The following is a 20,737-nucleotide window of genomic DNA, read 5'->3' on the forward strand; positions in this document are numbered from 1 at the left end:
AGCATTTGTAGTAACAGTGGAGATGGAGAAACCTGAAGTGGCCGGTATCCTCTTCCTCCCTCCCCAGGGTCAGCTAATACCTCGATCACCCACAGTGGAGGTGAGAGCTTGCCCACTCTCTGACACTTCTGTGGCCCAGACTATCCCCACATCTTACCTTTTGCTCCAGCTCTTTCCTGGCTGTCAGCTCCGAGTCCAGCCTCTCCTCGCATTGCTGCAGACGCTTTCTGAGGAACTCGTTCTCCATCTGAGCACAGTCGAAGCGCATTTGCCACTCGTCTGCTGTTTAACGGAGTCAGGGAGACCAGGATAAGAGGCCAAATGAGTGTAAGGCAAGAGTGAGAGTGGCTCTCCTCCACTTTCTTGGCTCTTGGCATGCAATTTCACAATATTCACAGAGCCCCTGAGCTTCAACCTTGGACCAAGAAACTATGCTTTAACTCTGAGTTTTAAATAACGCTTCCTTCAGGCAGCCTGTCCTGACCACCTCCAACTGTCTAAAGTTCTTGACTGCTCACTCTTCTAAGGTTGGTTGCCTTATACTGTTTAGTTGTCTCTATAAGTACATTCATATCTTCCCTTTTCCAAGGAAATTTCATAATCCTTAAGGGCAAGGGAGCTGTTTCAGTCATCTGTGAGTCCTTCACACCCTCTGGAAGAGTTCCCTACAAGCAGATTCCCATACATGTTGATACAAGCTCATGGATTGCTTAATGAACCTAATACAATAATCAGGTAAAAAGAGTCATCCTACTAGCCAAATTTATTGGGTTGTACAGAGTATATAATCATTGGCTGTTGGTCCAATTAACAAATAAGTAAATTAGCAATAATTCAAGACTACTAAACTGGTCAGAAGATGTCTCCACAAGATAAGATGGACACCAAATCCTTCGATTTGGTAAACATCTCAAAAAAATTATTGGCTGGTTTGATTAAAACTGTTAGACTGATTAGAATGGGTTATTTTAGGTTGATACATCTTATCTTTTGACTATCTGCATAATAGAATAATGCCCATTAAGTTAATGAAGCTGTGGAAAACATTCCACAAGTGGATGACCAAAGATAAAGACCATCCACTTATTCACCTATCATCCATCCATCTGTCCTTCCATCCATCCATTCACACACTCATTGAGCACACTACTTTGTACAAGATGCAAGGGATAGTGAAATGAATAAGAAGCCATATCCACCTACCTTCCAGAATAATCAAGCAGGGGAAACAAGTAAAAAGACAGCTGAAACCTAGTATGATCAGGGCTTTCATAAAGAAGCTTATAGAAATCAAGAAGAGAACTCAAATTAATAAGACAACAAACTTGTTTTGTTCATCATTGTGTTCCCAGAGTATACTATAATGCCTACCATTTGGTAAATGCTCGACAACTTCCACTGGAAAGGTGGATAATTGAATGGATAGGATGTTTGACTAGATGATAGGGTGGAGGATTAATGGATAAATAGTTGGTTGTGTAGGTGGAATAGTGGATGGATGGATGGATGTTACTGTAGACAGAGAAGTGGGTGCATGAGTGGATGAATGCATGGATTGAGAGATAAATAAATGGTAGGGTATATGGATAGGTGGGTGAGTAGATGGGCAGATGGGTAGATGGATGGATGGGTAGATGGATGGATGGGTGGATGGATGGATGGATGGATAGATAGATGGATGGATGGATGGATAGATAGATGGATGGTAGGATTAAGTTCTTGAAAGAGGTGACCTCAATAGAGATTTCTACATCATTAACCAAATGAAGGATGGTATAATAATAAAGAGTTAAAGCTTGTTCAAGCTTCCACCAAGGTAAAAACATCATGATGGGAAAAGCACACTATCTCTCCACCAGGAAAAGCCTCACAATCACAAGCAGCATGGCCTGCAAAAGTAAGAAGCAGCAGCAGAAAGCATTTCTGCAGCTTCCCATGTACTCTGTGCCATGATGTGCTATAGAGCAAGTGGCATGAGTGGGCAACACGAACAAGAAGGGAAACTGTTCTCCTTCAAGGCTCATCTCTACCTCCAATCTCCCTGCCCATGAGTGCCACCCTTAATCAACGTGTTTTCCTGAGTTTACCTGATCTCCCCATTTATTTTGCAAATATCTTGAGAGCAGGGCCCAATTAAAATTCCTCTGTAACCCCCACAGTGTCCAGCTCAGTGCTGAGTGCATATCATAAAAGGTTCTCTTTAAATATTTAGCCATGCATAAAGGAAAACATATTTTTTAAATAATTCACACTCCATCTTGAACCATAGAGATGGCTGTGGTACCACTGCAATGATATGATTAAAATGTTTTACTGCTTCTTTCAAATTTCCTATATTTTAGACATTTTCTATAATGAGTATGTATTACTTTCATAATGAAAAACAAAATATTTGTGGGTTGGCTTCTTGGAATGAGCATCCAGAGCTGAGAGCCCACATAGCATTGTGACTAATGTGCTCATGAGCTAAGCACATGTCCCCCTCTCATTAACACCCCAGTCTTAACAGAGGAAAACAAACTGGGAAGCATTATTTGGACATGAATCTCACGCAGATGGAACTGACACTGGCGTTCCTCTGGGGATTTTTTAGAAATTACCTCCAAGGCCAGAGATTGTCCCACCCTACTGATTCTATACCAACATGTTCCCCTCTCCCTATGTATACCCTACCTTGTTGGGTCTTGCTTTTAAGAGAGCCTCAAACTCATCTGTATTAACCTCCCTGGTAAATGCCTGCCACGGGGGTAGCCAGGATGGAAGAAGAACAAGAATTCAACAGAAAATAAATACGCATTGTCTCTTCTCCACAGACCCCTGATCTCCATTCCTCTGAGTGTCCCTGACATTTCAAGGGCACAAATTACCTGGACACACGGAGGGAATAATGCTGACATTTTATAGAAGCTGACACACTTGATATCCTTCTCACCCAACTCCATTAGGCTGGGGAGGCACAGTGACAAGCTGGCAAAGACGTCACCGGGCCATCCAATCACAAAGTCTCCAGGAAACTGTGTAAGAAGGACACCCCCAGAAACTCCTGGCACGACTGAACAAATGTATAACATCCCTGGTTAAAACCAAGAGTCCTCTTGCCTTCTCGCCATTCAGTAACTGTTGAGTGTCTGACACTGCTTTACCCTCTGTGAAATGGGGAGAGCTGTAGTTTCTGTTCTGCAGGTTGCTATAAGGATGGACTATGATCTCATTATTCCTCATAATAATAACGGTAAAGCAGCTATTAGCTATTCATCACTCTATGCTATACATGTGGCTAAACATTTTCTATCAATTATTTAAGCCAACCTCCATTTGAAAGAGGAAGAAACTGAGGCACAATTTCTTTGCCCCAAAATCCAAATCCAGAAATACAACTTCATAGGTTCCAACTTTTAACCACTAGACTGCCTTCCTCAAAATTTATATTCTGTTTTTATTTGTATTTTTTTGAGACAGTCTCTTGCTTTGTCACCCAGGCTGAAATGCAGCCTAGGTCTCCCAGGCTTAAGCGATCGTCCCACCTCAGCCTCCCAAGTAGCCGGGACTTCAGGCGCAGGCCACCACACCTGGCTAAATTTTAAAATTTTTTGTAGAAATGGGGTCTCACTATGTTGCCCAAGCTGGTCTTGAACTCCAGAGCTCAAGCGATCCTCCCACTTCAGCTTCCCAAAGTGCTAGGATTACAGGTGTGAGCCACCACTCCAGGCCTCTGAAAATTTATTTTTAAAATATTCACATAAACATAAACATACCTTGCCTAAAAAGCTACTATTTTAAAATCATCACTTGCATTAAAACTAAACAGCACATACCATATGGATAATTTGCTATCTAGGATATTGCTGGATTGTCTGATCAATATCTGCTTATTCCATTAGACTGTAAGTTCCAAGAGAGTAACACTGTGCCCGTTTGCTCTGCCAGAGTCGCAGTCCCTCATGCGATGTCTAGCACCTAAAAAGTGCTCTATCTATGAGTGACTGAATAAATGGAAAAGACAACTTTGTCCATCAGCTTCCAGCCCCAAGGGTCCCAGGCTGCTCACCTCCTCCAGCAGGATTCCTTTCCAAGTCATTCAGCTGAATTTTCTGCTGGGCTTCTTCCAGCTGTTTATTCACGTCTCCCAATTTTTTCTGGACTTGTTCATGCTTGCTCTAGAAGAAATGGCTCAAGGTCCAAACTGGAGCTGGACAAAAGACCTGGGCTGGTCATCTTACCCATGGTGCTTCCAAGGCTCGGATTGGCCACCCTCTGCACAGTCCCCCGAGCCATGCAGAATCCAGGACCATGAGCTAGCCACCTTTGGCACATTTCTCACCAAATCACCTCCAAGGCCAAAGACTGTCCACCTTCTACACAATCCTCTCCTATTTGGCTCTCCAGTCAGGGACTATCTACCCATAACACTCCCAAGGCCAAGCCTTAGGAGACCTAAGTGTCCCCCAGGACCTTGAGCCCAGCAGTCAATCTGTGCATCTTGCTTAAGCATACTGATCCCCAATGAGAGGGTCGGGGGACAGACCCAACCATTTTTAGCCACCGTGTTCAGCCACCCCTGGCCACCCCTGACCACTCACCTTGAGCTCCTGGACCTCCCGGAAGGCCTGTAGCCGCTCTGCCCGCTCACTCTCCAGCACCTGGCAGGCCACATCACCTTTGAAGCGCTCATCAGCCAGCTCAGTGGTCAAGTCAGCAATCTGGGACGGGGAATGGGGCGATCAAGGAAGGGTCACTCAGTGGAGCCACCAACCCTTCTCTCCCCATGCACTGGACCACCTTTGGACAAATCACCAGCTATCATGGGAAAACAACCCTTAAGTATAATCAAGTGGTTAAGAGGATGGACTTCAGAATTTTATTGGTCTTGATGTGGTAGAACTCTTGGTCCAACACTCACTAGCTGTGTAACTTTACACCAAGCAGGATGCCTTGCTGGTTCTCAGTTTTCTCAGACTTAAAGGGGGAAAAACAACTTATGTCATTATTTTGAGGATTCAAGGAGATAATCCATTGAAAGGTTAGCACAGTGGCTGGCACGTAGTAAGTGCTCAGTTTTAAACATGGCCATTTTAGTGGAATCTCTGTAACCAGCTTTTAGCAAATCATCTCACTGGATGTACCAACACTGTACCTCAGTAAGACACACTGAGGGATACCCACAGCACCAGAATGCTCTCCGCCAGACCACCTCTCTGCAATTCTCCATGGCCCATCTGCCCCTAGCAGGTGACAGCATGCACATCCAGCATCAGTGTGTGTGCTCCCAAACTGTTTTTGCCTGTTGCATTTTTACCGTAGCTATCTATTCCGTTCGCTACTACATAAACTTATAGAATATGGCTGGACAGAGTTTCCATGAACACTAGGTTGAATGCCTCGGAAGGAATTAATAAAGGTAAGCTGCTTTTAGAAAATGCTGCCAAATAGGCATTGCAACAACTAAAGAGAAAGTCGAAGTAAAAAATTAGGTTTTTGTATCCAAATTACTTTGCCATTGGCTCTGTTTTAAAGAAGCCACAATTGGAAATCATACAGTTGTATATTACGAGTGTGGTTTGAGAAAGAAAGAATCAATGGGTCCTGCCTCAGAAATGCAGTGATTTCAATTATACATGTAATTAATTTTAAAATAGAACTTTTTAAACGAATTCCCAGCTGCACTGAATTTTTTTTTTCTGATTAACTGACCAGCCACCGATGCCAAATGCCACAGGGCTTCTGTGGCATTACTGTTCCAAAATGAAGCATTCAGGGTTTGAGGATATGGCAGAATACATAGGGGAGAAATATATGAGTGGAGTGTTTGTGGCTAAGAGGCAGAGAAACCTCTTATGGGAGGCAGCGGAATTGTAAGAAAAGAAAGAGGTAGGGTGCAAGGTTCGAGTCCAGGCTCAACAACTAACACCTTGGACAATCCCTCCTGCTCTGGAGCCTTAGTCACTTGAGCTGTAAAATGCATTGAATTAGGTGTGGTCACATGTCCTCTTGCTGCAAATTTTGCATGTGAAGATGTTAGAACGCCTCACTCTTTCATCGGACCCTCTGCATCATGACTGATATTTAGGGGCAACTCTGCATTATTTTGACTGAGAAGGTAAATAGTTCTTACAATGAGCAATGTAGCTGCCCTTCCTGAGCTAGCCTCTCTTGGTAGCTTAGGCAGGCTCAAAATTTATTCAGCTGTCCCATGAAGAAGGAAGATGCAGATCTATGTTCTGACATAAAAAAATAAATATCCCCAAGAAATATTGCCAAAGGGAAAAAAAAAAGGCAAATTTGCAGAATAGAATGTTTGGTGTCATCTCATTTTTGTTTGCACAGAACAAAGCACTCCCAAACTGTTAATTGGGATTTTTTTTTTTTTTTCCTGGAAAGATGATGGGATCACAGGGAACTCCAGTTTTCTTGTGATGCATTTCTGTATTGTTGTTTTTTTAAACTGATTTTGTAATGAGAAAACAAAACAAAATATCTTTCAAAAAGAGTGAAAAAAACAAAAACAAAACAAAATCTGAGGCTGCTCTGTGCATTCCATGCTCCCCATCTGTTTCACTTCTCCAGCCCATCTGCTTCCCACCCTGTTGACCGCATCACCAACTGCTGAGACCAAAATGCACATTTTAATAGACACAGAGGAAAAAGAAGGCTTGGGGGAAGCACTGCAAAGTCACATCACGCGTAAATGGCAGAACTGAGATTTTGAACTCAGACCAGTCAGATCCAAGTCAGGACCTCCAGTTAATTAATAAGGGACTCTCCTAGGGTGCTCCTGGTTGTCTCCAGCATGGAGCTTTCTCTTGCTGTTCCTTACACTGTGCACCAGGGAAGTCCTTACGTGGCAATGATCTCGGAGAGTTGTTAAAATGCAAATTCTAGGGCAGAGCACGATAGCTCATGTTTCTAATCCCGATGCTTTGAGAGGCTGAGGTAGGAGGATCACCTGAGGCCAGGAGTTCAAGACCAGCCTGGGCAACATAGCAAGACCCTGGCTTTACAAAAAAGTTTTTAAAAATTAGCCAGCTGAGATGGTGGGTGCCTATAGTCCCAGCTGCTCTGGAAGCTGAGGCGGGAGGATCACTTGATCCCAGGGGTTCTAGGCTGCAGTAAGCTATGATCACACCACTGCACTCCAGCCTGGGTGACAGAGTGAGACCCTGTCTCTTAAAAAATAAAAGAAAATGCAAAGTATAGGACTCTCAGACCCCTAAACCAGGATCTCTAAAGCATAATTCAGGAATCTACATTTCAACTTGCTCCAGGGTGATTTTTATGGACAATAAAATGTAAGAATTACTGCCCTAGAAACTGCCAGGATCTCCTCCTAATTTTGGCCTCACACTTGGATTTGGAGGGGTTAAATTTGGTTACCTGTGCAAGATCATTCTTGCTGCAAGAGTGCTGATTTGCACTGGACACATGATACAGGGCGGTGCAATCCAGGAATGCCCCAGGTCACACCCCTAACCACCATCCTTGAAATCAGCATTAATTCCAAGCACCAGGATTGTGTTCTCTCCACCTTAGCCAATTAGTGTGAAATTTAATTTATGCTAATCGGCCTGAGCAAGGGGAGCACACAACTAATTTGATGCGTTCATTTTGAGTTTCACAGAACCCAGAGGCTGGAGCCCAAAGGACAAGTAGTATTTTCATGCTGGGGGGAATGACACATGCTTTTCATGGAGACAAGTGGCCCCTGACCTTCCCCTGTCCCCACAAATCCCTATCCCTTCCCACACCATGGGGCACAGCGGCTTTGGAGCAAGGTGAGGAGCAGGCACCATGCTCAGACCTGTCAGGGGATTGCAAATTGAAAACCAATTTAATGAAGGGGGGAGTCTGGTCTGCAAACCCAGAAGAGTCCTTGCAGATTCCTCAAGAACCAATTAACTAGAAATTACCTTGAAAACCTCTCCAGATCTACCACTTGGCCAAATCAACAGAAATATTCTTTCTATTGAGGGACAATTACTCCAAGGGTCTGCCAGAGAGAAGGGGACAGGAATTAATACGTTTGTTGTATATTTTGTATAGAGTGGAACAGAAAAAATACATCCTGTGCATTGGCCTTATTGGCAGCTTGGGAGAGCAGTGAGTAACTGGGATTTCACGGATGTTAAATACTGGACACACATGGGGTCTCTGGGACTGTCACTGTTGCTTGTTATTCACGGATCCACCAAGCACTATGCGAGCACTTGTTGTGTGCCAGGTCCTGTTCTAAAGGACCGCACTGGCCGGTCAGAGAGATAAATAAACCACAGGGGCACACACGGGTCTTGGCTTGATCCTGTCCTCAGCTCTTATATTCACAGACTCCCAAGCCCAAAAACCATCTGACCTGCAGACAGCAGGAAACAGCAACTTTTCGCTTTCCTCCTGTAATTTGCAATTTGCACAGAAAGATCTGTTCATTATAACCCCTTATGTGAGAAACAGCTCACACTCTTGAAATGCTGAGGATAGGTATGCACTGAGCACTTGGCATATCTGCTTTAAGCCCTTCAAATATCTTATGAGAAGGGCATTTTTGTTATTCCCTTTTCACAGAACAGGAAACTGAGGAGTTGAGAGAGCGAGTGATTTGCTTAGGATCATAGCTGGTAAGTAGCAGAGGTAGCCCAGCTCGGGCTGCCTGACTCCCAGCACCTGGCTCATAACAACTCTGCTATTTTCTGTCCCACATCTACCATCTGACCCTTTCTTTAACCTCCCTCACCCCTCTGGCATCTGGACGTTAGTAAAGTAATTATCCACCTGGAACAAATCAGACAGCCATAGCCCAGAGAGCTGAGATTAAGTAGCCAGTGGGTACAGATCAAAGAGCAAGTAAGATCTGGACCTCAACCACCCTTACTGGGCACTTTGGCCAAAGAGAGCCTGGGTGGATGCCCAGTGGAAGGGGAGTCCCCACTCCCATCCCCTTCAACCTGAGTGATGAAAAGACAAAATGAGGCAGTAGATACAGGACCAGTGCAACTGCAGCACCAGCAGGCTTGTGGGATGTTTGTCAAGGAGATTAAGCCATGGCTTCATTCTCATGGTACTGCCCCAGAGTTGCCTCAGTCAGCAGGGGAAATTCAGAACAAATCTGCAGCTTAGTGGCAGGCTCCCGGGTTCCCCAGAGATGCCTGGTGGGCACCAGTTCCAGCCCTCTGCTGTGCATCCCAGCTGGGTTCACCACTCGTTACTAAGTAATAGTAACATAGAATAACCATAATAATAACCATCGCCACCACAGAGAGTGCTTACCACATGCACAGGTTTACCCACAGAATGCTCACAATGCTGAGAAGTGGGTACTGATGTTGTCTCCAGGTGGCAGATGGGGAAACTGAGGCACCAAGGTACAAACACTCACCCAAGGACACCAGCCAGGTGGTGGCTACTTAACCACGCGGCCAAACTGACTCTTGAGGATTCAATGAATATGGGTCGACTGAACGAATAAGGGCATGACAGCAATTCATACATGGGAAGGCTCTATAGGCTCTGGATATCAGTGGGAATGGGTCAATCTTGTAAGAATGCCAGCAGAAACGTTATGCCTCTGAGCTGGGCATATGAGGGTGACACACCACCCACTGGCCTTGAGGGTCCCTCTAGAAAGAAGGGACAGTTATGGCCTTCTGGGGGCTTTAGAAGGGGGTTTCAAGGGCCACTAGGGCCCCCCAAGTGTTTCAGCAGAAAGAGGAAATAATCCTAAGATCACGACACCCACATACCCCTGGAATGTCCCCTCACCTTGTCACCTGGCCAGCTCCTGCTTATCCTTCAAGCCTTCTCCCCTGTGAAGCCCTCCCTGACCCCACTTCCCACCTGAGTAGATGCTTCTCCTCTATCACAGTCTGTTCAGAGTTGGCCAGCCCTGGGTTCAAATCACAGTTCTGCCATTCACCAGCTGTGTGATGTAGGGCGAATCACTTCAGCTCTTGGGGCTTCCCTTGCCTCATCTATAAGATGAGGATACTAACACTTTTCTCACAGTTTGAGTTAAAGGTAAAATTAGATAATGCAGGTAAATGCTCACAATGCTGAGAGGACTTATCACAGCAGCTGGCACAGAACATCACTCATTAAATGTAATGTTTCTCATTAAATTCAGTATGACTCCATTCATTCACTGAATTTGCATTGAATGCTTTGTGCTAGACACAGAAGGGTATAAAACTGTCTAAGATGTGTCATTATCTTCGAGGAATTCACTCTACTGGGGGGGAGGGTGAACACTTTTAAAAATACATTTATTGGTAATAGTGGTGATGTGGCTTGCTAGATAGCAGGCAGTGTTATAACTGTTATGAAGTAATGATTACCACTGCCATTTTACTGATGATGAAACAAAGGCTAAGAGACTTGAAGAATTTGCCCACAGTCTTATAGCAGTAAGGGTATAAAGTCAATCATCTGGAACTCAAGCTGGCTCAACCCTCTGCCCTCCAAACCGGACATACAAGGTCAGGTCACTGTATTCATTCCTTACCTCGTACCCAAATTATTTATCTGTGTTACAAGACAGGTAGAGAAGAGATTATGGACTCGGTTTTGTATGGGCAAACTGAGGCACACAGTCAGAAAGAATACACCACCTGTTCTTTAGCAGAGAGGTCTTCGTTACTTCCAACAGGACCATCTATGAATATGACCACCATGCCTCTGCCACTGTCCACCAGGAGACCCTCCCCAGCATGTCCCAGCAGTGAAGGCTCAACAGATCCTAATAGCCTAAGAGAGATAAGAAACCATGCTGTCTAATTTCCCCCTGGGAATTAGGGAGCTACCCGTCCAGTTCCTCACAGAAGCATCACACTGTGGCAGGACCATGGAGCAAGGAGTCAGGAGACCTGGGATGTGGTCTGGGCTCAGTCACCAGTGATCACATGACCCCAACAAGTCACTTTCCTACCCCCTGCTAGAGACAAGCTGGAAGCCACACTGATGACCCATGATCAAACTCCCTCAGCACTTTGCAAACAGACTTTCCGACCTATGTACACCTCCAGTCCCCGTCGGTGGATTGTCTCCACAATGTCTTACCAAAAGCGAAGCCTCTCAGGCTAATGAGGCCAGAAATCAGGAGTGCATGGGCCTGTCTTTTGCCATAAATAAGGTCTTGGGGGGAAATCCAGAACCTACTCCAGAGGGGTGGGGGAAAACACCCCACCTCATTAGATATCCCGTGTGCTCCCCAAACCTTACAGGTGCTTCCAACAAGAAGACCAGCGCTGCCTTCTTATGAAAATAAAATAAAAAAAAAAAAACCCAGTTTCCACCAAGGCAGATTTTGCATGCTTGAAGCGTATTTATAGCCAGCTTCTTAGCGGCTCCTCGTCTCCTCTTCTTCAAATGAAGCACTTAAATCATTCTGCAATAATGTTGTCTTTTTAATAAGCCTAGTCAAATGGAGTTTTCACTGACGAGACACAACATGTGTTAGCAATGTGGATAGTACTGTTTCTCCCCCTCCAGAGACAAAGGGGTGGCATGCAGAGGCCATGAACCGCAGCACGGGTGTCTTCATAATGCACGGCCCTGGAAGGGTTGTCTGCTCCTTGTCTGTTAACAGAAATTCCCTCCCAAGAAAGCCGATGCACGTGGAAGAAGATATCTTCTAGCTGTTCTCTGGCCTAATGTGTCTCAAAGTGTGGTCCCAGGACAGGCACCTTTAGCATTCGAACTTGTTAGAAATACAGCCTGCCCAAGGCCACGCCAAGCCTACTGATTCAGAATCTCTAAGGCCGGAGTCTAGCAATCTGTATTCTGAGAAGTCTTACAGGGCATTCTGATACATTTGCAAGTGTGAGAACCACTGCTCTAAAGCAACGTCACCCGCCGAATCATGATCACCTAGGGGCTGGAGGGCTCCCCACCCCCCCATACCAAGACCCTCCTCTTGGATCAGACCCTCAGGAGGTGGACTGGGGAAGATACAGGACTAACAGCTCCCCAGGTGACTAGGATGCTCTTTAAAGTGTAATTACAGGCCTGGTGTGGTGGCTCACGCCAGCGCTCTGGGAGGCCAAGGCAGGAGGATTGCTTGAGCCCAGGAGTTGGAGACCAGCCTGGGCAAAGAAGTGAGACCCCTGTCTCCACCAAAATGGAAAAAAATAGCCAGGTATGGTGATGCACACCTGTGGTCCTGGCTACATGGGAGGCTGAAGTAGGAGGTTCGCTTTAGCCCAGGAGGTTGAGGCTGCAGGGAGCTGTGTTTACTCCACTGCATTCCAGCCTGAGCAACAGAGTAAGATTCTGTCTCAAAAAATAAAAATAAAAATTAATTAATTAACTAATTAAAAAAGAGTAATGACCTCTTGAATATAAGGCACGCTATTTGGGTGGTGGTTGCACTAAAAGCCCAGATTTCATCACTATGCAATACATCCATGTGAAAAAAAAAACTGCCATTGTACCCTCTAAAACTATTTAAAAAATTTTTTTAACATAAAAGCAACCAACATAAAGCAGTAGTAGCATTGGAAGTTGGGGAAGATGAAGTGGGAAGGGAGAGAAAGATTTGAGGAAGATAAAGTCATCATAATACTCAGTCATCAAATGTGCTTCCTGGATAAAGCACTGCTTTGACTTCAGTTGATTCATTTTTGATAGAAGTGACATCACGCTTTTGGCTTGCAGTTCAGGATGATGGTACGAAAAGTGCTCCTACCCAATCCCTTCTCGATTACTGTGTGAAGATTGCTGAAGTCATCCTTTGCTAAATCCCTTAGTGCCCCTTTTATGAGAATCCATGGAATAAATTTCCCTAACACTTCAATACCCAGAAAAGTTACTTATCTCATGCAACAGGTGTTTCTTTTTCTTTAATCTACACGCAATATGTCTATGAAATATCTTGTTTCCCTCTTAGCTTTGGCTGCTAGGAAGCTCAGTGTCGGATTTTTCAGCCCAACTTTAATGCTTCTATTTGACCATTCTTTATCTATCCTGTGCCAGGGACTGGGATTATTTGATGAACAGGGATGAAAGCAGGGATTACTGATCCCTGTTTTAAGGGTTTCAGTCTAGCTGGGACAGAGATACAGGAGGTCACTAGGAAAGAGTCAATTAATCCTGTGAGGGGAAATGACAAGGCTAGTGGTAGCACAGAGTAGGGCCCTAACTCACCCTTAGAGTGTTGAAGAGGGCTTCTCAGAGGAAGTGCCACCTAAAATGAGTGACAAGCGATGAAGAGGTATTAACCAGGTGAAGAGGAGGAAGGGAGTGTTTCAGGCAGAGTGAACAGCACACGTGAAGGCTATGAAATGAAAGGGCATCCAAGGCCAAAGATGGATTTCCATTTTCTACCTCTTCGCCTGGCTTCATACGCTCATCAACTCTTATTTCCCTTCGCTCTGGCTTTCTTCACTTTTAAATTTTATCTTAATTTTTCAAGGCCCCATACATCTTGTTGTAACCATGATACAAGCAAAGAGTTAAAGAGGCTGAGCAGAATATGCTGTAGGTGTTGGCATTTGTTTGCTTGGTTCAGGTTGCAGAAGCCTGAGCCTCCACCCTTCCTTCTCCAAGTGTCCCATAAACTGCAGCTCCGGATGCTAAAGATGTTCATCTCTTCCCTGCACATCTCCCCCAACAACTGATGCATGGCAAATCCGACCTGACAGTTCGTGATTAATGACTACCTCAAATGTCAGCTCAGTGGGAAGGAATTTCCACAGGGAAGTCCCTGATATTCCTAACCTGCCCACAGCTCTCCGATTTTTCACTTCTGCTGTTCTACTCATTGTTGCTGCCGGCGAGAGGTCAGACAGCTTGCTCTCGCAAGACATGAATGAGACATCAGGCACGTGTGTGTCATTTCTTCTCCCCCTTACAGTCTTTTGCACAAGAGGAGCACAGGCTCAGGGTGCATCTCAGCCCAGCCTCTCCTAACTCTCTGTGTGGATGTGGTCCTTCCTGCAAGGAGCAAGGCTTCTGTCTTCTCCCTGGCCGACTCCACGGTTGACACTTTAATGTGGGGAGAAGGGACACACTCTTACAGGGAAGATGAGAAGCAGCAGAAAAGAGATCGCCTCCTCCCAAACTTCATTCCACATCCCCACGTGAGCCATCTCAGGCTCAACTTGGGTTATCAATATGGGAAGAAGAGTATGTTCTATTGGCTTAATCATAAATCCATTTATAGTCACCATTGTCCATCAACCAAGCCAAACAATATTATAAGCAAGTAATAACAACACAAGGTGCTCTCGGGTGTAGAAAGCTTTAAATTTTGTCCTGGACTGACAAATATTATCTCACATTGCCCCAGGACCTTAGCACCTGCCATATCTACTCTTTCTACCAGATCTGCATATAGATTACAGCAAATCATTCGGATCTGGAATCAAACATCCCCTTCCATGGAATTCTTCCTTGACCACTTAGGTAAATAGAGCCCATGCTCAACCTCCATCACTGTCACCTCCTTCTGCTTCACAGCCATAGCACTTCATGATCTGTGACAAGCTTGCTTGTGGTCTGTTGTCTCCCTCTATTGGCCTGGAGACCTTGTGTAAGGACAGGGACTTTACCTCCTTCCTAGCTCTATCAAGGTGTCCAGTCAAATGTCTAACACATGGGAGATACTCATATGTATTTGTTGAGTGGGTGAAAACGTGGGTTTAATTTGGTCTTTAACAGAATCCTTGGAGGTACCCAGAGCTTCATGGAGAAACAGAGCTGAGAATAGGATGAAGCATGTAAAACACTTACCTAGGGTGCAACATTTAAGGAGGCACCCAAAAAAACCAAAAAAACTCTCAGAAATCAAGATAAATGATTTTAATGCAATATCTAAAAAATCTCAATTAGTCAAAAAATCCACGATGAAGAAAACATCAACATTTTAAATAAAGATCGGTTCACACTGTATAGGATGCTTACTTGCCTCACCCTAATCGTGGCCTACAAATTTTGCATTTACTTAAAATGTTGATATTTTGTTCATCAGGGATTTTTTTTTGCATTACTTTACAATTTTAAAATATTATATATTTTGCTGAGTTTTTTGGTGACCCTTTACATTTTAATCCTTAGATAAGTGCCTCCCTTTCCCCAGTCCTGAAAGTCTACATGGAACAGCAGGTTTTCCTCGAAAAGCTCCTCTTTGGTCTAGCCATGGCTTGCTGACCACATGCAACATAATAGCACATAATATGATTTGGCCGTGTCCTCGCCCAAACCTCATATCAAATTGTAATCCCTAGTGTTGGAGGAGGGGCCTGGTGGGAGGTGACTGGATCATGGGGACAGATTTCCTCCTTGCTGCTCTAGTGATAGTGAGTGCGTTCTCACGAGATCGGGTTGTTTAAAAGCGTATAGCACCTCCCCCTTCTCACTCTTCCTTCTGCCCCAGCCATGTAGGACGTGCCTGCTTCCCCTTAACAATCCACCATGATTGTAAGTTTCCTGAGGGCTCCCCAGCCATGCTTCCTGTATAGCCTGTGGAACCCTCAGTGAATTAAACCTCTTTTCTTTATAAATTACCCAGTTCAGATATTTCTTTAGAGCAGTGAAAGAATGGACTAACACAGCATATGACTTTGTCTAGAAGTCTGTCTCTAATTTGCAGTGACTTTCTTGGAGCAAGAACTGTCTGGTTCATGTAGTCACCCCCAGCCCACGAAATCAACGCCCAACTAAATAAAGAAAGCATAGGGAATGCAGTCACACATTCAACCAACATAACCTTCTCCAGTCACATGACCATATCCCAGGTAACCCTTACTCTGAATTTGGTGTTAGATTCCCATAAATACAATGACACCATAAGTATACAAGGATATACCCCTAATCAATCAAGTATTCTTCTGTAACTGAATCATTTTCCTTTGGCACTATGTTTGCAAGAGCAATCCATGTTGATACACATTTTCTAGTTTAAGGATCAGGAAACTTTTTCTGTAAAGATCCAGAGGGTAAATGTTTTAGCTTTCACAGGCCACATGGCAGGGCTGAGTAGTTTCAGGTTGCAACTGCTCAGCCCTGCCATCGTAGCATGAAAGCAGTCATAGACTACACATAAAGGAATGAGCATGGCTGTGTTCCAATAAAACTTTATTTACAAAATCTGGTGGTGCATTGAATTTGGCCAGTGAGCCACAGTTTTGCCTGTCTCTTCATTCATTTTCACTCTTGGGAGTTCCAGTTTTTACTATCACAAAACATATTAACCTATTCTCGTATTAATAAGCTCCCGTTTAAGTGTTTATTTTCCTGTGTTTACATTCCTCCAACACAACAAAGCCTGTTGCTATGAACTTCTTGTATTTTCACATATTCATGGATAAGTTTCTCTAGCATAAATACCTAGAGGTGGAATTGCCAGCCACAGGGCATGGACAGGTTCAACTTTCATAAATAATGCCAAATTGCTCGAGAGTGATGAGATCAATTTATGACCCCATCAGCGGTAAATAAGAATTCCCACTGCTACAAAGCCCTGTCAACACTTGGCTACACCACACTCTTTGATTTTTCCAATCTGATGTGTGAAACAGTACCTATTAAGGTGTTAATTTGCACTTCCTAATTGCTAATTAGATTGAGTGTCTTTTTATGAGTGTATTGGCCATTTGAATTCCTGAACACTTGAACTCTTGAAACAAGATTCCCTTACTTGGGAACTGCCCATTCATATTATTGGCCTATACTTGTTGTTTTTCTGTTCTTTTTGTTTTTGTTTTTGTTTTTTTTGAGATGGAGTCTCCCTCTGTTGCCCAGGCTGGAGTGCAGTGGCCAGATCTTAGCTCACTGCAAGCTCCGCCTCCCAGGTTCACGCCATTCTCCTGCCTCAGCCTCCCGAGCAGCTGGGACTACAGGCGCCTGCCACCTCGCCTGGCTATTTTTTGTGTATTTTTTAGTAAAGACGGGGTTTCATTGGGTTAGCCAGGATGGTCTCGATCTCCTGACCTCGTGATCTGCCCACCTTGGCCTCCCAAAGTGCTGGGATTACAGGCTTGAGCCACCGCGCCCGGCCTGTTTTTCTGTTCTTGCTGGATTCTTCCAATTGATTTGAGGAAGCTCTTTACATATTCTGGACACTCTTTTCCAGTTTGCAAATTCCTACTCCAAGTAAGTAATATATCTTCATTTTATGCTCGGATAAACAAAAGTTCATTATTTGAATATAGTCAAATTTGTCATTTTTTCCCTATGATTTGCGTTTTTGTGACTTACTTAAGAAATTCTCCCCTTTGGATATGAACAGACATTTCTCAAAAGAAGACATTCATACAGCCAACAGACACATGAAAAAATGCTCATCATCACTGGCCATCAGAGAAATGCAAATCAAAACCACAATGAGATACCATCTCACACCAGTTAGAATGGCGATCATTAAAAAGTCAGGAAACAACAGGTGCTGGAGAGGATGTGGAGAAATAGGAACACTTTTACACTGTTGGTGGGATTGTAAACTAGTTCAACCATTATGGAAAACAGTATGGCGATTCCTCAAGGATCTAGAACTAGATGTACCATATGACCCAGCCATCCCATTACTGGGTATATACCCAAAGGATTATAAATTATGCTGCTATAAAGACACATGCACACGTATGTTTATTGCAGCACTATTCACAATAGCAAAGACTTGGAATCAACCCAAATGTCCATCAGTGACAGATTGGATTAAGAAAATGTGGCACATATACACCATGGAATACTATGCAGCCATCAAAAAAAGGATGAGTTTGTGTCCTTTGTAGGGACATGGATGCAGCTGGAAACCATCATTCTTAGCAAACTATCACAAGAACAGAAAACCAAACACCGCATGTTCTCACTCATAGGTGGGAACTGAACAATGAGATCACTTGGACTCAGGAAGGGGAACATCACACACAGGTGCCTATCATGGGGAGGGGGGAGGGGGAGGGATTGCATTGGGAGTTATACCTGATGTAAATGACGAGTTGATGGGTGCAGCACACCAACATGGCACAAGTATACATATGTAACAAACCTGCACGTTATGCACATGTACCCTACAACTTAAAGTATAATAATAATAAATAAATTTAAAAAAAAAAAAAAAAAAGAAATTCTCCCCTTTGGAACCAGGTGACATGGGTTTGAATCTCAGTTATACTTGCTGGTTGTGCAGCCTCAAGGAAGATACTTAATATCCCAGGGCCTCAATTCCCTCCACTGTAAAATGAGTTCAATAACAGTATATGCCTCACAGGTAATTCTGGAGTGCTTGTAAAGCAATTAGCACACTTGCAGGCATATCATTGTTCTCCCCCTTAAACGGATCTCACATACATAAAGAACCCCACAAGGACCCAAGAGGAGGGATGGGGATACCTTGCTTTCTAGCAGATCTGTATTCTGCCGGAGTTCATTCCGCAGCTTCTCTGATTTTTCTAGCTTCCGTCTTAGCGTTGTAAGCTCCTCCTACAAAAACAAACACGTTAACAGAAACCATTCCAGACCAGAGATTAAGTTCCACCTGTGTTAGGAGTGAGCAAAGGGCACAAAGTTTCAGTGAGAAGGAATAAACCTTAGCAATCTATTGCACAGAATGGTGACTGTAATAAATAATGATGCACTGTATATTTCAAAATTGCTTGCAAAAAGTAGGTTTTGGCTGGGTGCGGTGGCTTGCACCTGTAATCCCAGCATTTTGGGAGGCTGAGGTGGGTGGATCACCTGAGGTTGGGAGTTCGAGACCAGCCTGACCAACATGGAGAAACCCTGTCTCTACTAAAAATATAAAATTAGCCAGGCGTGTTGTGTTGGTGCATGCCTGAGATCCCAACTACTCAGGAGGCTGAGGCAGGAGAATCACTTGAACCTGGGAGGCAGAGGTTACGATGAGCCAAGATACCACCATCGTACTCCAGCCTGGGCGACAAGAGTGAGATTCTGTCTCAAAAAAAAAAAGTAGGTTTTAAGTGCTTTCACTACAAAAAAATGATAAATGAAGTGATGGATTTGTTAATTAGCTTTGCTTAATCATTTCGTATTGTAAACATATATCATAACATCACATTATACCCCACAAATATGTACGATTACTCTTTGTAAATTAAAGATGAAAAAAAAATTTTTTAAAGAGTGGTTGGGGAATGGAGTGAGTAATTCAGCCAGCATCCATGAAGATACCCAGGTGCTAGGTTCCAACAAGAGACTTTTCGTTTCACCACTTCCAAATTTCAGTGTCTCTGTTCATGCAAGTCTGGTCCAGCCCAGCCCTGTCTAGGGGCTGAACACAAATAATCAGAATGAGTCCCTTGCATTGCCTGAGGCTGGGTATGCCCAAGTGTGGACACTGTGCTCACTTCATTCTCCAGGGATTGCCTTTCTGCCAGTGGCTCAGCACTGTGCCTATGACAGCACCATTCAGAAGCTGCTTCACTGCCCACCCACAGCAGGCGGGTGGAATGAACTACGGAGCAGACACACAAAGGAAGGCTATGCAGCCATAAAGAGAGAACAAGGAAGAGCTCCACAAGAATGGAAACGGCAAGCTTTTCAGAATACCTTTCAAGTAAAAAATAAAAGTCGAAGAAGAATATAGTACTTTTTTTTTTTTTTTTTTTTTTTTTTTTTTTTTTTTTTAGATGAAGTCTCACTCTGTTGCCCAGGCTAGAGTGCAGTGGCGCAATCTGAGCTCACTGCAAGCTCTGCCTCCCAGGTTCACACCATTCTCCTGCCTCAGCCTCCCAAGTAGCTGGGACTACAGGCAACCGCCACCATGCCCGGCTAATTTTTTGTATTTTTAGTAGAGACGGGGTTTCACCGTGTTTGCCAGGATGGTCTCAACCTCCTGACCTCATGATCTGCCCGTCTCGGCCTCCCAAAGTGCTGGGATTACAGGCGTGAGCCACCGCGCCCAGCCAGTATTCTACTTTTTATGTAAGAAATATAAGAACTAAATGTGTGCGTGTATTTACTAATTTTTGCAAAATAATAACAACGAAAAGCATGAACCAGAAACCAATTGAAACAGTTATAAAAGATAGGTGGTGACAGGAAAGAATGATAGAAAAAGAGTGTTGTCTGAGAGGTAAAAAAAATAATAGTAATAAATAAATAAATAAAAGACTCAAAGACTGCCCAATGAGCTTCTCTGGGTTAAGTACTGAGTGTTCACGAACCCCTCTGTGTTGATGGAGGCAGAGGAACATCTGGAAGGGGCATCAAGGCTGTTAGGCTGAGCATTCCAAGATCAAGAATGTTCAGGAATAGGGGCACAGGGTCCTGGATGCAAGCAGGAGGACGGGGGTGTGGGGAGCAGCCACTCAGCACCCTTTCTGCCACATTGACTGACCTCCTTGGCTCGGAGCTGCTCATTTCCAATGGTGGCACTAAGTAGGGGCCGGAGGGAACCAAGGAGCTGCCACCATGGCCAGTCCTTGACTGCGAGGAACACAGCCACATTCTTCTGGATGCACTGCGCAGCCAGTCGGCGAATCTGCAGGGAAGGAGAACACAGACTGGAGGGTCCTTTCCAATCCAGGTGAGGATAAAGGAAGGAGAGGAGGCAGAGGGTAGCAAAGGGGCTGGAGGAAGTGGGGTTATTTCCTGGTGGAAGGGACTGGATACCTTAAAACACACACACATACACACACACACACACACACACACACACACACACACACAGGCTTCCTTTCTTGTAGTCCTTTTGATAAGTCAGGCTCTCTGCATCAACCACGATGCCATAATTTAGTCTTGCATGGCCAAATAATACTAGCAGAAAGAGTAAAAGAAACTATACAATAGGTTA

At 44.3% G+C, this 20,737-nt stretch overlaps 1 protein-coding gene across 5 annotated transcripts in view; it reads right to left on the minus strand.

The window, feature by feature from the left end:
• The window catches only part of MYO18B (myosin XVIIIB), a 300,194-nt gene that overhangs the window by 141,826 nt on the left and 137,631 nt on the right, over window positions 1-20,737 (minus strand). For 4 of the 5 annotated variants that reach the window (XM_065522341.1, XM_074004130.1, XM_065522340.1 and 1 more), the window contains 5 exons: window positions 20,282-20,425; window positions 18,313-18,402; window positions 4,581-4,700; window positions 4,049-4,157; window positions 158-282 (listed from right to left, as the gene is read on the minus strand). In XM_065522341.1, coding sequence (XP_065378413.1) covers window positions 158-282; window positions 4,049-4,157; window positions 4,581-4,700; window positions 18,313-18,402; window positions 20,282-20,425 — 588 coding nt within the window. The remainder of the gene's footprint in view (window positions 1-157; window positions 283-4,048; window positions 4,158-4,580; window positions 4,701-18,312; window positions 18,403-20,281; window positions 20,426-20,737) is intronic. The other variant, XM_065522339.1, reaches the window with a different exon arrangement.

This window comes from Macaca fascicularis, chromosome 10 (assembly GCF_037993035.2).
Source record: "Macaca fascicularis isolate 582-1 chromosome 10, T2T-MFA8v1.1".
Classification (NCBI taxonomy): Eukaryota; Metazoa; Chordata; class Mammalia; order Primates; family Cercopithecidae; genus Macaca; species Macaca fascicularis.